This window comes from Esox lucius, chromosome 10 (assembly GCF_011004845.1).
Source record: "Esox lucius isolate fEsoLuc1 chromosome 10, fEsoLuc1.pri, whole genome shotgun sequence".
In the NCBI taxonomy this organism is placed as follows: Eukaryota; Metazoa; Chordata; class Actinopteri; order Esociformes; family Esocidae; genus Esox; species Esox lucius.
In genome coordinates this window covers 7,455,277-7,469,952 of record NC_047578.1, presented here as the reverse complement: position 1 = coordinate 7,469,952, position 14,676 = coordinate 7,455,277, and the positions used below count along the sequence as shown (strand labels likewise).

Below are 14,676 nucleotides of genomic sequence, written 5' to 3'. Positions count from 1 at the left end.
GCTAGAGGAAAAACCTCAAGCTGTAGCCAATACCTACTGCTCTGTATTCAAGGCCTGAACCACCACCACCATGCTTTTTTATTTTATTTTTTTAATTAAGAAAATTGATCCAACTATTTTCTTCAAAAGCCATATTATTCTTTGTTTGATGTGTTTTGGAGTTGGGCACAATAAGAGACGAGGAGCTCCGTAATGTATAAGGAGAAAACAGGTGGGTGGGTGGAGGGTTATGAAACTGTTGATGTGAATGGACTGACACAGGAGGAGCAGAAGAGGTGCGTGTGCCTGGGAGCTATACCAGACGATTACTCTGTCCTCTGATAGGGAATTGGAATGGTAATGTCCTGCCCGTTCTTCTGAAGTTTTAATGTAATTGTGTGGCATATCAGGGACACAAAACTTTTCGCTTTTATGAGTCGGGAGGCATTTCATGCTAAATCACCCTCCTCTGGTGAGGCACTCGAGCCAGAGATGGAACGACCATACAGCTCTGCTTCCTAGTGAAATTACATAAGAGATGGAGACAGTGCTTCTGGGCCGGGTAATGAACAGTGCTTTAGAAGATTATTTTTTCCTGAGATGTGATTAAGGATGATATACTTTTTTTCCTCTTTTTTTTTGGTGTGGGGGGGGGGGGCAGTTAGAATTGATCCAAAGTTTATTAAAAGTAGACTTCCTGACGGTTCTTGTATGGCGCCTGGGGTGGAATGAAGGGGCCATTAGTACTCTTTACGGAATTCTGACTCTTTTGAACGCAGATCAGCTGACATTTTTCCTACTGCTACCATACTGTTTGCTTAAAGACACCCTTTTTTTTACCCATTCTTGTTCATTCTGGGTAATGTGTTTGATATTTTCTCCTGTGTCGTTTTGAGTCAGTCTTTGGACTAATTCTGGGGAGCCTAATGGTTGCAAGCCATTTTTAGGGGTGTGATTCGATAATTAGGCTGTTTTGGGGTAGTGTTTCCAAGCTCTGGGACAGATTTACACAATCCCTCCGGTTTTTGGCCGTGTTTAATTTCTACTTTTCAGGGTCAACGTCTGTCGGCTGCAGATTCTAACACCTTCGTTAATGGTGTGTTTCTGCTATAGACCTTCATTAATGGTGTATTTCTGCTATAGACCCCCGGAACATGTTCAAAAGGATGCCTTAAAAAACTAAGCCAATTTTTGAAGATTTCATTGTTAATGACTCATTTGAGTTAACGCATTTCTTTTGATTCATGACATGCTTTGTGGTTGTAAAATGTCACTCGGGACCGAGAGATGGGAGCCATCCAACAGTGGTGATGATAGAAACAGGGTGTGGTGACTTAAGTATTGAGATTTCTGTTGGAACTGTTGGTTCAGATTTGATTTTTCCATGTGTTTTACGAACACTGGTTTAGGCGTTGCCCCTTACTAACCCAAAATTGCTTTATTTAGTACCCATTTGCTTTACAAACTAAATTAGGAAATTACTCTCCATATTTATTTTGAATTTTTATAGCAGAAGAAAGGAGACAGGCTTTGTGAGGAATTCTAAGCATCATGGACAGGGACAATTCAGGTTCAGTGAATTTCAGTATGCACGTACGCATATATATACACACACACCCACACACCCACATGTAGAGTTACACACACACACACACACACACACACACACATGCGTAACTAAAACAAACTCTGAACATTACTGTCATGATGATTCCCTCCATCCTCCTTTAATTCAGTTTATGCCGCAGCAAAGTCATCGTAATGGTTTATTTTATTTTGAGTGCAATTTCGTCCCCATTCTCTGCCAGACATAAACAAGGACAAATGAATTTGTTGAGCATTGTCGGTAGTTCAACTCTATGATGATATTCCAATTTCATTCTTTCTAACGTAATAATCGACTAACACTTCACAAGCCTTATCAGTAACTGTAGACACATTTTGTATTTATCAATCCTCAGCGACTGGCGTTCTGTTGAAGGCCCTGGGCTGAACTAGCTGCTGCTATTGTTTTAAGTTTCACAAGGAAATGCTTTGTTGTATTTAATGGAAGAACTCTTGGAAGTTTTTATAAGATTGTAAGAGAGTAAGAAAGAGAGTGGGAGAGAAAGGCCGACAAAAAAAACAGAACTACCACTGTCTCCGTTGTATTTGATACAGTCTTCGACTGATGTGGTTCTTGAAAAGAGATCCAGTTCAATTAATCATTTTCTTTCTGCCGTCACATGTCGTTATTGCTCCATCCCACTGTTTAATACAGTTATTTCTCAATGAAGCGTGACACTGAACTATGTCTCTCTGTCTGCAGATATGGTGAGGAAAAAGAACCCCCCCTTGAGAAGCTTTGGTGGTGAGGAGGAAGAAGAAGGAGAAGCTCTGGCTGCTGAGGCCACCGGACCCGACAGTGAGGACAGCGCTGGGAGCCGGGCCTCAGAGCCCAACGGTGCTGATGGGCTGCTGCCGGCCGAACCGGGCCGAGCCCACGTGCCTGTCCTAGATGAGCAGGAGGACCTGTCCTCCTCTCCCGGCTCTGTCTCGGGCTCCGTAAAGCGGGATGGAGGAGGGAGGGCTGGTGGAGGAGCGGAAACAGCGGCAACAGTCTGCAGTGACAGGCCTGGCTTTAATTACCCTAGCCACAAAAAGGGAGGACTTGTAGCGTCCTTCCCATGCCATGAAGTGACAGACTCAGATCTGCCGGCGCTCCCGTCTCGAGCCAGGCCCGACGGGGCTGTGTCTCTGTCTCCGCCCAGATCAGAACCAGATGAGGGGGGCGGGGGACAGGCAAACAGCCCGGCAGGGGATTTGCTGCTGGGAGAGAGAGGGGCAGCGGGGGAGGGAGGAGGCAGAGTGGGTGTCCGGGAGGGGCAACTGGCGCTGGGTGCCCGAGGGAGGGGCTACAGCACTGCCGGCGGCGTCATCGTCCAGGGTGCCACCAGCAACGGGGAGGACCGGGACCCCCCCTACAGCCCCACAGGGGGGCTATCAGGCCACAGGGATGGGATGGAGGGCTCTGACTACCCCTCGCTCCACCCTCTGCACCCACACAGGGGGTCAGGCGAAGGGGCCGAGGACACCACACCCAGCCCCCTCGGTGCCGACACAGGGGTGGCCCCCCCATCCTCTCCCAAACTGCAGGACTTTAAGTGCAACATCTGCGGGTATGGTTACTACGGGAACGACCCCACAGACCTGATCAAACACTTCCGTAAGTACCACCTGGGCCTGCACAACCGCACGCGGCAGGACGTGGAGCTGGACACCAAGATCCTGGCCCTGCACAACATGGTGGGCCTCTGCCCACAGACCCACCACGCCAAAGACGCAACGCGGCCCCCGTCTCACGCCGCCCTCTCCGGGGCCTCACAGGACGCTACGGGGTCCCCGCGGCTGTTACTCAACGGGACCTACGACGTGCAGGTAAATATGCCCCGCTACACACGTTGTTTTCTGCATTTCCACACGCTCCATTCGTTGGGCATTGGGCAGTGCGTGGATTAGTAGGTGCCTGGTTGTAGTTTGTAGCCAGGCTGAACCACAAGAACCAGAAAACCTCTCTAGTACTGTAAAAGTCCCTGCTCGACCAGATGCCCAGACGTTGCATTGCGTTGGCCATTTTTGCTGGCTGACATGGGCAAAGAAAAGCAGTTTTGTTGTGTATAGTAACATTAGCTAGCTAGTAGTATCCAGTTGACCAGGATGATGTTTAGAAATATGTACAACCTGACGTGACACTGTGGGGTTTTTGGTGCACAAAGACATTCCTCGCCCCTTCTGGACAATTATGTGTGAAATAAATCTCATTGCCCTAGAAATCACTCAGACATGAGACACACCAACCAAGGTCCCGCCCCAGTGAAGTGCCTCATTCAGGGGGGAGATAAAGTGCAGAGTATCTGAATCCCCAGATTTCTGTAAGTCTTTGTGGGGTGGATGTAATCACAGAGATACTGTAAGCTTTAGGTAATAGACAGAATTTTTTGGTTTCAATACAAAGGCAGAGACTTTTTTTTACTCATTAATTAAAGAAAATACTCTTAATTTTTTTAATATGACATAATATATTTATTAATTTGCAATACATATTTAACAATGGAGAAGTTTACTATGACAACATGCTATATATATTCTACAGCACTAGCAACATTGCTAAAGCTTAATTATGGATAATTAAACTGATAAGTTATGGACTTTCTTGAAAATGTATTGAAATTAATCAGAGTCAATAGAACAAGAACCTTAGAAATGGATAATCAAGGATTATTAACGCTCTATCTTGAAATGTAGGTTTTTGAGAGCATTCAAATTTTTTCGGTCACAGATTTCATAACTGTTTAGTGATATCTCCCTCTTTAATCATTAAATAAGAAAATAACCTTACAGTTATTTCTTTTATTGACACCCAAGCTTTGTTTGACTGAATGGCAGATAAAACCAAATAGCACTGAGTTCAAAGGCGATTCCGCAGATTTAACTGTCTGGCTCTTGTTAAAAAGAGAGACTGTGTGTGAATAATACATTTTTGTCCAAAATGTCAGATGCAACTCCCTAGCCCCAAGGTCTCTGTACCATATGAAGTGGTTAGCCGATATGTTAAATATACAGGCCTTGTATAATCTGGCTTGCATCTGAACTGTATTCAATCAGGAGCTGGACCGTTCACTGCATTGAAATCATGCTCAGCTGTGGTTTCAGCCTTGTCTTAGTAGGATACCTGAGTCATCAGATTGACTGGACACCCACGGAGATGGACCCTCATGGGAACTGTAGTCTTTTTATTTTTATCACCGTCATAAATTTGTCCTAACCTAAAACATTACATTCATTGACTATGCTTTATTTGTTAAATGTCCATGAAAATTATATTTTTATGACCCTCCATTTTGTTACAGCGCTTGGTGGGTAGTCTGAACTTTTGGTTTTTGACTGTGGGAGAATAAATTGCTCTGTTACTCCCTGTTTTCCGTTGAGCTCATTTGTAAAATTGTGTGGACTTAATTCTATAACTTAGTATTGACCAGATATTTCACTTTTAGGAGAGATATTTAATTTACCTATACCTTTATGAAACGATGAGAATAAATTATTATAACATTTTTAAGCTAGCCTAATCTATTTTATTTGTGTTATAGTTTTTCTTTTTCCTTTTTTACAGCTTTTCTTATTATTTTTGTGTGTGATTTATTTATTGGCGTACACAAGCCTGCAAGTCATTTGTTAAGTGGCACAAGCATTATGTGATTTCCTTGTGTACAGAAATAAAATTTTATGGTGTTACGGGAAAGGTTTTGAGCACCTGCCAAACATATATTACAGACATGGATATAGTGCCTGCACTGTCTGGGAGTTTTAAACATATGATCTAATAACTAAAAGAAAAAAGAAAAAAATGACTTGATGCTATTACCAAGCTCTGCTTCAAATGATTTCTCTTAGCGATCATTGTCTCAATATCCATATCAATTGGGTGTCACCGGGTTTGAAAAATGTCAGTGTAATATTTAAAAAATAAAAATAATAAAAGTTGAGTCAAAAACAGTATTCTGTATTCATCCCCTAGTGGAATTTTCCATGGAGTAATATCGGAGGCTGCTCATTTCTCATTACCCAATGAAAAGGAGGGAAAAAGAGCGTAGGGAATAAAGAAGGAGCCAGTGAAAACAGGGAACTCGATTTATTTTAAACGAGGGGTAATGAACAGATGTCACAGCCATTTATCTGCACAGCTTTCGCTGCGTGCGGTTTCTCCCTCCACTTCGACAATGCCATGTTTACAATTTGAGTGGCACATTTAGCTCCAGTTTTGCTTGAAAATTAGGTTATTTTGGCCCAGGGTATGGTCATCTTTATGCCATGTCATACAACAGAGGGCCATTAGGCCTTTCAGCCCAGCACCCATTCTAATTACCTCTAATTTCATTTTCCTCCTAAAAAAAAAAAATCGGACTGTCATGGTACGCTAATGACTGGTTGGAGTTGGCGTGGTTGGCACCTTTTTAGTTTTTATCAAATGGACATGTTTGTGTGGCAGTTGCCCTGTGTGTGTTTGTGTGTGTGTGTGTGTGTGTGTGTGTGTGTGTGTGTGTGAGATAAAAAATAAATAAATCACAAAACGACATACTTTTGTCGGACGTGTGTGTGCGCGCGTGTTTGTGTCTGGGAGGAAAATGACGGTGAATGCCTGTCTTGTGTGGTGTCTCGGGGAGACTTGGCAGTCAGAGTTCTGTAGGACTTCAAACCATTACTGTTCCACACCAAAGTGAACGTTATGGATCAACTGTCCCCCCCCCCCCCTTTTTCTTCCTCGGAGATGGCCTGCGGATATCTTTAAAGCATTTTTAAATGCAATATATTGTGTTGTAGTCTCTGGGGGCATTGGAGATGCACAATAAAACTTTTTGACTGATCCCAGAGCATATGGTCTCACTGCAAAGAAGTGACAGAAACAGGAAGAGTAAAACAGACTTCGTACTAGCAAGAGTGCAACATAAAGCACAGCACATTTTCGGTGAACTATGACAATCGTTCGCGTAACACATTCACCATATTTTCCCACTTAAAATCCTTAAATATTATTAGAATAGTCAAAAATGAACATGTCACATTTCTATAGTAGGTTCTGGCAATACATTTTACTTTGTTTTATTGCTCATATTATAGAGGTCATTTCACTTGACTGAATGGGGCGGTTGTAATAAATATGTTATGTAGTCTCTTTAGGCGGTTTAAGGGGCAACAGACTCTGTTTCAGTCGTTACATGTAGTCTACAATGTGACGTCAGGGCGCTTCTACCACACGAGGAGGAACAAGACCTCCCACTCACATTCACTGGATAACCTACCCATTACAGAACGCTTTTGGCTCCGGGTTATTCCACACAAGGCTTATGTTTTTGATTTGAGGCTTTTTGTTGGAAACTTGGAGGTCAAGGTGCGTAGGATGTTGAAATTCGGGAAACATGTTCGTTTGTAAGGTTGGTTTGGTTTGTTGCACTTACTGGACGACAACCGTGACTGCTGGATCCCTGCGAGGCGTACTCAGAGTTCACTCCTTCGCAACCATTTTCAAGCTACTTGGAGATGAGGGGTTGAATTTGTTGTGTCCTAGGAGCAAACAGATGGCTCGTTAATAGTATTCTGATATTATTCTGATATGAGCGGCTTTGTTCTCCTGTACTTCTGGTTTGGCAGCATGGTGAACTTGATCATCAAAACGATCTCGGTCTGCTATTTCCCTTGTTCAGTGACACAAGGGAATGCATCCATGATAACATCTAATCGGTTATACGGTGTGTATTACCATATAAAGCAGCTGCTTTTACCCCAGGTGTTCCACTGTACATTTCTTCTCTCTGCTCCATTCAATTCATCCTCACTTCATTATTGAATCACTGGTCATGGAATTTTTAAATCAGATAGAGCATTCTAAACGGAGCTCTGCTCTACCTCTGTATGGGTAAAAATAATAGGCCTTTCTCTTCAGTCCTGGCATCAGACTCCTGTTGTGTAGCCTTGGCTTATCCACTGTTGTGATTCTGTTGTGCTTTTTCTTCAGTGCATGTGGCTGGCAGACAGACTTTTTTTTAAATACCAAACACCTTCCCCTTATTATTATACATTTTTTAATTATATACACTTACTTGAGGGTAAGAAAACATCATCGCAACACTGAATAAAACATGGACATGGTTCACCATCTTTAGTTACAGTACAGTTTTTTTTCCTCGTCCTCTTTTATGTTCCAGGTGACATTGGGGGGCACTTTCATCGGCATCGGGCGGAAGACTCCGGACTGTCAGGGAAATACAAAGTACTTCCGCTGCAAGTTCTGCAACTTCACGTACATGGGCAGCTCCTCTTTAGAGCTGGAGCAGCACTTCCTCTCTTCTCACCCCAACAAGATGAAGTCCCACGGCCCGCAGCCGCCCAGCGACGACAAGGCCTCCGACAGGAAGGCTAACTGTGTGACACGGGCCGTCGGGATGGAGCTGGTGGAGTCGGGAAAGTGGGCGGACCGGGTGGCGGTCCGTGCGGAGGACGACTCGGTGGCTGGCTACTCTGTCCCTGTCCGCACCCCCGACTCCCCTGGCTGGACAGGGGCCGACGGCAGCACCCCAGTGGGCGCGTATTACTGGTGCAGGTACTGCAGCTTCAGCTGCGAGTCGCCCAGCCCGCAACGCCTCCTGGAGCACTATGAGAGGAGGCACAACCAGCCTGGAGAGGGAGGAGGGGGGGGCACCAGGGAGGGCAGCCCGGCCGACAGGGAGCGGGGGAGCGGCAAGGCCAGAGACGGGGAGAGAGATCCCCACAGCCGCAGGAAAGACAAAGCGGGAAGCGTCGGCGCTGCAGACCCGGAGACGGTGGTGACCAGCTACAACTGCCAGTTCTGCGACTTCCGCTACTCCATGAACCACGGGCCCGAGGTGATCGTGGTGGCACCACTGCTCCGCCACTACCAGCAGGCCCACAGCATCCACAAGTGCACCATCAAGCATTGCCCGTTCTGCCCGCGCGGCCTCTGCAGCCCCGAGAAGCACCTGGGAGAGATCTCTTACCCGTTTGCATGCAGGAAGAGCGCCTGCTCCCACTGTGCCCTCCTCCTCCTCCAGCTGTCTCCTCAGCGCAGCTCCCCGTCGCCCAGGCCCGGTGTCACCCACCTTTGCGACCAGTGCCCCTACGCCACCGGCGACATAGACCTCCTGCTGCTGCACTACGACAGTGCCCACGCCACCCACGGCGTGCTGGAGGTCAAGCCTGAGGAGGAGGGAACCGAGACAGGGAGGAACCCGGGCGCCAAAGTCCCGATCGGGGAGCACTCGTGCACCAAGTGCCATTTCATCACGGACGTGGAGGAGGAAATCTTCCGTCATTACAGGTGAGTTGTGACAAGCTATGTGGACGAGAAATGTATTCAGGCATCCTTTGGCGTTGCAGAGACAAGGACTGTAGTACTTTTCCGGCAGACGGTTGTAAGGAAATCCAGGGTGCAACAACACGACCTCCTAGTGTTCCCGGGGCCTTCTGATTAGCGATTTTGTTTGCATGGTTTGAAAGCTTTGTGGTGACCTGTTTTTGTCAGTGCTCTTTTTTTTGTTGCTAGTGAAGTGTTCAGTCAGTGAAGGTGTGGTGCGTTTTTCTAGCGGGGTCCTGATTTTCCCTTATTAGCATTGTAGTTTAGGGTGACTGGTACCATGTGTCGTAGCTCAGTGCTAGAATCCAGTTAGGGTAAGCTCTGTTGTCATTGTTCTTTATATAACCGTGTTTACGGTTTGTGTTGTCCTGATGTTGAATTAAGAAATGAAGGCGTTTTTTTTGCTCTTTATTTGCAACAGATGTGTACAGTTGCAGAAGTTATTACTTAGTTAATCGACTTTAGGGGAACCATAGTTAAACGTTAAAACTCATGTAATTCAAATCAGAGTGGGTGTGGATTCGTCTTTGCTCTGATCAATTCCAGGCGAGAGCTCCCGAAGCTTCTGCGCATGTTCAGGACCCGTAGATTTCCTGTATTGCTAATATATCGGCTTTTTCTCACACTGCTGTTTTCAATGAGTCTGTGGCTTTCCCGTGTCTGATGTAGGCATGTGCAACAGAAACAGGCAGTTTTTTAGGCAGCTTATCAAACACGAGCAAGACACATACAGGCAGTCTAAATGGCAATTTAATTTAATTTTCTTTTAACACTGTCTCAAGCATTTCTCAAGCATTGGCTGAGAAAACGGTCAGAAAGGCTGCTCAAGAGAGTATTCATTACCTCCGGTCGAGCAGTGAGCTGGTCTAATATCAAACTTCAGTCATTTTGTGGAGTAAAAAGCCATGCAGGCCACATACAATGCATGCAGAAATGGAAAAGCATCCATAATAAGTATCAATCTATTGCCAAATAATACATTTAAAAAAACGGAAACATATCTCTATAATATATTAGAATTAGGCTATTAAAAAGCAAAAAAAAATTAAAAAACACACACGCAAATATACTTTCAAAAATGCCACAAATCACTAAAATCGCATTCAATATTTGGAAGCAATTACCCATTTGGGCCTGACTGGCTGCCTGTTGAAATGTCTTCATAGACGAATCAAACCGATCCAGGACAAATTCAACTGGCGTTAATACACCAATAACAGTCCTTTTGACAAGTAAAAACATTTATAACGTTGGAGGGGTGGGGTTTGGTTATTTTCAACACATTCATTGAAATTCCAGTTCTTTCAATTTGGAACATTTAGAAGTTGAGTTTGGTTTTACTGGAAATGAAATGGAATTGACCCCGATGACTTGCCGGCCTTTCATCCATCCACACAGTCACTCTGGCAGGCATTTACATTGTCAATGATCAGTTCCCCAGTCGGCTGCATTGATGCGTGTATATATTCACACACACACACACACACACACACACACACACACACACACACACACACACACATACTCACACTACCATTCAACAGTTTTGGGTAATTTAGAAATATCTTTGTTTTTCATGTTTTTCAACATACATACATTAAATTAGTTAGAATAGGAAATATAGGAACAGTTATAGGAAATATAGTAATTAGAACTAATTATTTTTAATTGAAATAATAATTGTGTCCTTCAGACTTTGCTTTTGTCGAATAATCCTCCATTGGCAGCAATTACAGCCTTCCATACCTTTGTCATTCTCGTTGTCAATTTGTTGAGACAATATGAAGCACCTACTACAAGTTGGATTGACTTGATGGGCACTTCTTATGTACCATACGGTCAAGCTGTTCCCACAACAGCTCAATAGGTTTGAGTGGTGACTGTGCTGGCCACTCCGTTATAGACAGAATACCAGCTGACTGCTTCTTCCCTAAATAGTTCCTGCATAGTTTGGAGCTGTGCTTTGGGTCAGTGTCCTGTTCTAGGAGGAAATTGGCTACAGTCAATCGCTGTCCAAAGAGCATTGTAAAATGGAGTGATTGCCTTCCTTCTTATAGATCACTTTTCCCCTGTTCAAATCTCCCATTTTACCACCCTGAAAGCACCCCCAGACAATCACATTACCTCCACCATGCTATTTAATGAAGCTACCAGTTGAGGACTTCCCACTCCTCTTTCTATTCTGCTTAGAGCCACTTTGTGCTGTTCTGTGAAGGGAGTAGTACACAGTGTTGTATGAGATCTTCAGTTTCTTAGCAATTTCTCGCAAGAAATAGCCTTCATTTCTCAGAACAAGAATAGACTGACGAGTTTCAGAAGAAAGTTATTTGTTTCTGGCCCTTTTTGAGCCTGTAATCGAACCCACAATTGCTGATACTCCAGATGCCAGTTTTATTCCTTTTTTAATTAGCACAACAGTTTTCAGCTGTATTAACATAGTTGCAAAAGGGTTTTCTAATTATCAATTAGCCTTTTAAAATGATAAACTTGGATTAGCAAATACAACATGCCATTGGGACACAGGAGTGATGGTTGCTGAAAATGGGCCTCTGTACACCTATATAGATGTTCCATTAAGAATCTGCAATTTACAGCTTACAATAGTCATTCACAACATTTATAATGTCTACACTGTATTTCTGACCCATTTGATGTTATTTTAATGGATATAAAATCAGCTTTTCTTGCGAAAACAAGGACATTTCTGTGTGACCCCAAACTTTTGAATGGTATTGCATGTATATGTGCATGTATGAATATATATATATATATATATATATATATATATATATAATATATAATTCATACATGCATGCATTCATACATATACTATTTTCTTTTTTCTTTCTATTTTGGTTCCAATAACAGCAGGATTTAAATTTTTCAGGCATTTTTTCTTTTTTTATTATTTTCTTATATTCAGACATATGAAGCTTTTGCCAGAGAGATACTTCTCTAAATGTCTGGGAAAAGACTGAATCCGCAGCCACGGGGCAATTCAATAACCCCTTTGTGGGCTGAGATTGAGTCCTGACTTTGCAGTGTGTATACAGTATACAGTGTGTGTGTGTGTGTGTGTGTGTGTGTGTGTGTTCATAACTGCCTGCGTGGGTACCTACCTATGTGTGTGTGTGTGTGTGTATGTGTGTATTCGGGTTGAGAAAAATATGGGATATAATCTGCTACTAAACCGCACAATAGATAACTGCAACCAAAATCGGGACTTTCTTTATTATCCTTCTATAGTGTATCGCCATAGAAGATATCAATTACAGAGCCTTTTTCTAGCTCAACGGCCCATTTTGGATCTGGTAGTTTTTGGAATGTGTAGGTAGAAGTGAGTCTTGTGCAGTAGCCCAATCCGCGTGTTTGTTTGAAGCTTTTACAGATGTAGCACCGAGGCGCTGCAAAATCAATTGTGGTAAATCGAATAGAAGTGAATGTATATACAACAATCTGTGTCTGCTTGGGATTTGAGTCATGTTACAACATTTTACTCTGAGTTAGTTAACAGAGGCAGCTGATATGTGACAACAGTGCACCATCTATTCTGTTCAACCTTGGCTTTTTTTGTAACCATTTTTTGGGATGACCCATGTGTGATTAATTAAATCATTCAAAAACAGATTTTTCATTGAACTGTCAGAGGGAAATTGTAAAAAAGTTTGGATTGTTGTTAGGTGTTTACCCTGTGGCAATAGTTTCTGGGTTAGTTAAATGTATTCTCATACCATTCATGTCTCTGTGATGAAAGTACTCAATATTGCACATTTTGGGGGTATTGGATATTGTAAAAAAAAAAAGAAGAGGAAAGAAATTTGAAAGATCTTATTATTTGTAATCTTGCATTATTTGCAATCTTCTTAATTATAATTTAAAAGAGGATTAGAAATAACTTGATGAATAGTGCCTTTCACTTTCTATTTACAATTTCAGAACCAATCAACCATTGTCCCATTTTTTATCGCGCTTCACCAGTATGTTATAGTATGTTATCATCGCCCTTCACCAGTATGTTTTAGCATGTTTTTATCGCCCTTCACCAGTATGTTATAGTATGTTTTTATCGCCCCTCACCAGTATGTTTTTATCGCCCTTCACCAGTATGTTTTAGTATGTTTTTATCGCCCTTCACCAGTATGTTTTAGTATGTTTTTATCGCCCTTCACCAGTATGTTTTAGTTTGTTTTTATCGCCCTTCACCAGTATGTTTTAGTATGTTTTTATCGCCCTTCACCAGTATGTTTTAGTATGTTTTTATCGCCCTTCACTAGTATGTTTTAGTATGTTTTTATCGCTCTTCACCAGTATGTTTTATTTCAATCTTTTAACCCTCAGGTGTCCATGGATTAGACCAAATTTCCCAGTTTTCTTTTATAATAGTAATTTTTTGTCTTCCAATGCATCCGTGAATTGTATTGTGAACCTCCCCATATGTAGGGTATCTGATGAAATTGCCCTCCAAACAAGCAATTTACCCCTATAGCTCAGTGACCGCCTGGATTCATTAACTTCCCCCAGACAGTTCAGATTTCACGTCTGAACCCACCCTGATATTGTGAAGTAACTTCACGTTTTAGGATCCACTGGGTCATTTATAATATTCATTGATTAGTGACGTTTTGACTAACAGCCTTTAGTAAACAGGGTATATCTGTTTTATATGTAGTAATTAACAGATTGCATTATGCACTCACTCCATTTGACACATCCACATGATTGGTCTTAAACTCTGATCAGTGGAGCTGGAAGGCATTAGCTAGTTTACCACCGGTGAAAACATATATCATTTTACCTGGTCTGTGATAATGATGAGTACGGGCATGTCTGAATCGGGATCACCCAGAAAAGTTTATAACCTGTCCATTTCAGTGTAGAGAATCGTTTTCTCTAGCTTAAAGGCTTCTGACGTTTTCTCTTCCATGGCTTTCAGCCAATCACCACTGGCGGTCTGAACCACCGGGTTTAGAACTGCAAATCAATAATGCCTTTTCAGTGTATTTTCCAATTACCGTATGCATTCGGGTAACGCTGTTGTGTATGTCCACGTCCAAGTATGCATTCTGGGATGTCTTTAGAAATGTAAACATAATGTGCAGTTTGTGATCTCCACCTACCACATTAAATCCCCTCCTTTCTTCACCCACCTATTAAATCCTTTTCCCGTTTGGGTAAATTAAAAGTAATGTTCACATTGTTTAGGTCCTTTCTTGTTTTGTTCTTGATGATTTCCGTGTGCTTCTTAGTAAATGTTCCCTAGGCTACAATAAGGAAATAAAATAGACTTTTTAGTTTTCATTCTTAATTAGTTATTTAGCTGGAGTTTAGTGTAAAGACATTCTTGCACCTGTTCCAGTTTCTGGACCTATAGCAAAAAAAAATTGTAAACAGTGCTGGCAACCGAATGAGTCAAGCACTGCTCTTAAAGGTTTTGCTGGTCAGTCAATCACTTAGTGTGGGATTTTCAGGGGGGGGGGGGGGGGGGGGGGCGGATGTAAGTCTGATTTGGTTAAGTTTCAATCCTGGAGAGCAGTTACTGTTTGTGTGGGACTTTTAGTGGTCAAATAAACATGAATTCTCCCTGTAAAAAAACAACATACCCCCAGATTCTGCACCCCCACTTTTATACACAGGGCTTGTTTACATTGCGCTACATTTTCAGAGACATATCGAACTAGACTCGGGAAGCTAGTTTATTTTGTTGTGTAAACTTTGACGTATGGACAGCTTCTGAGGTAGCGTGCAGCAAATATTCCATTGAGCCCCCCCAGAGTTTTGCCAGTGTGAAG

General features: G+C 42.8%; 1 protein-coding gene across 3 annotated transcripts in view; it reads left to right on the top strand.

The window, feature by feature from the left end:
• The window catches only part of trps1 (trichorhinophalangeal syndrome I), a 118,464-nt gene that overhangs the window by 31,192 nt on the left and 72,596 nt on the right, over positions 1-14,676 (top strand). For all 3 annotated transcript variants that reach the window (XM_013135602.4, XM_013135604.4, XM_013135603.4), the window contains exons 3-4: positions 2,288-3,396; positions 7,722-8,851. In XM_013135602.4, coding sequence (XP_012991056.2) covers positions 2,288-3,396; positions 7,722-8,851 — 2,239 coding nt within the window. The remainder of the gene's footprint in view (positions 1-2,287; positions 3,397-7,721; positions 8,852-14,676) is intronic.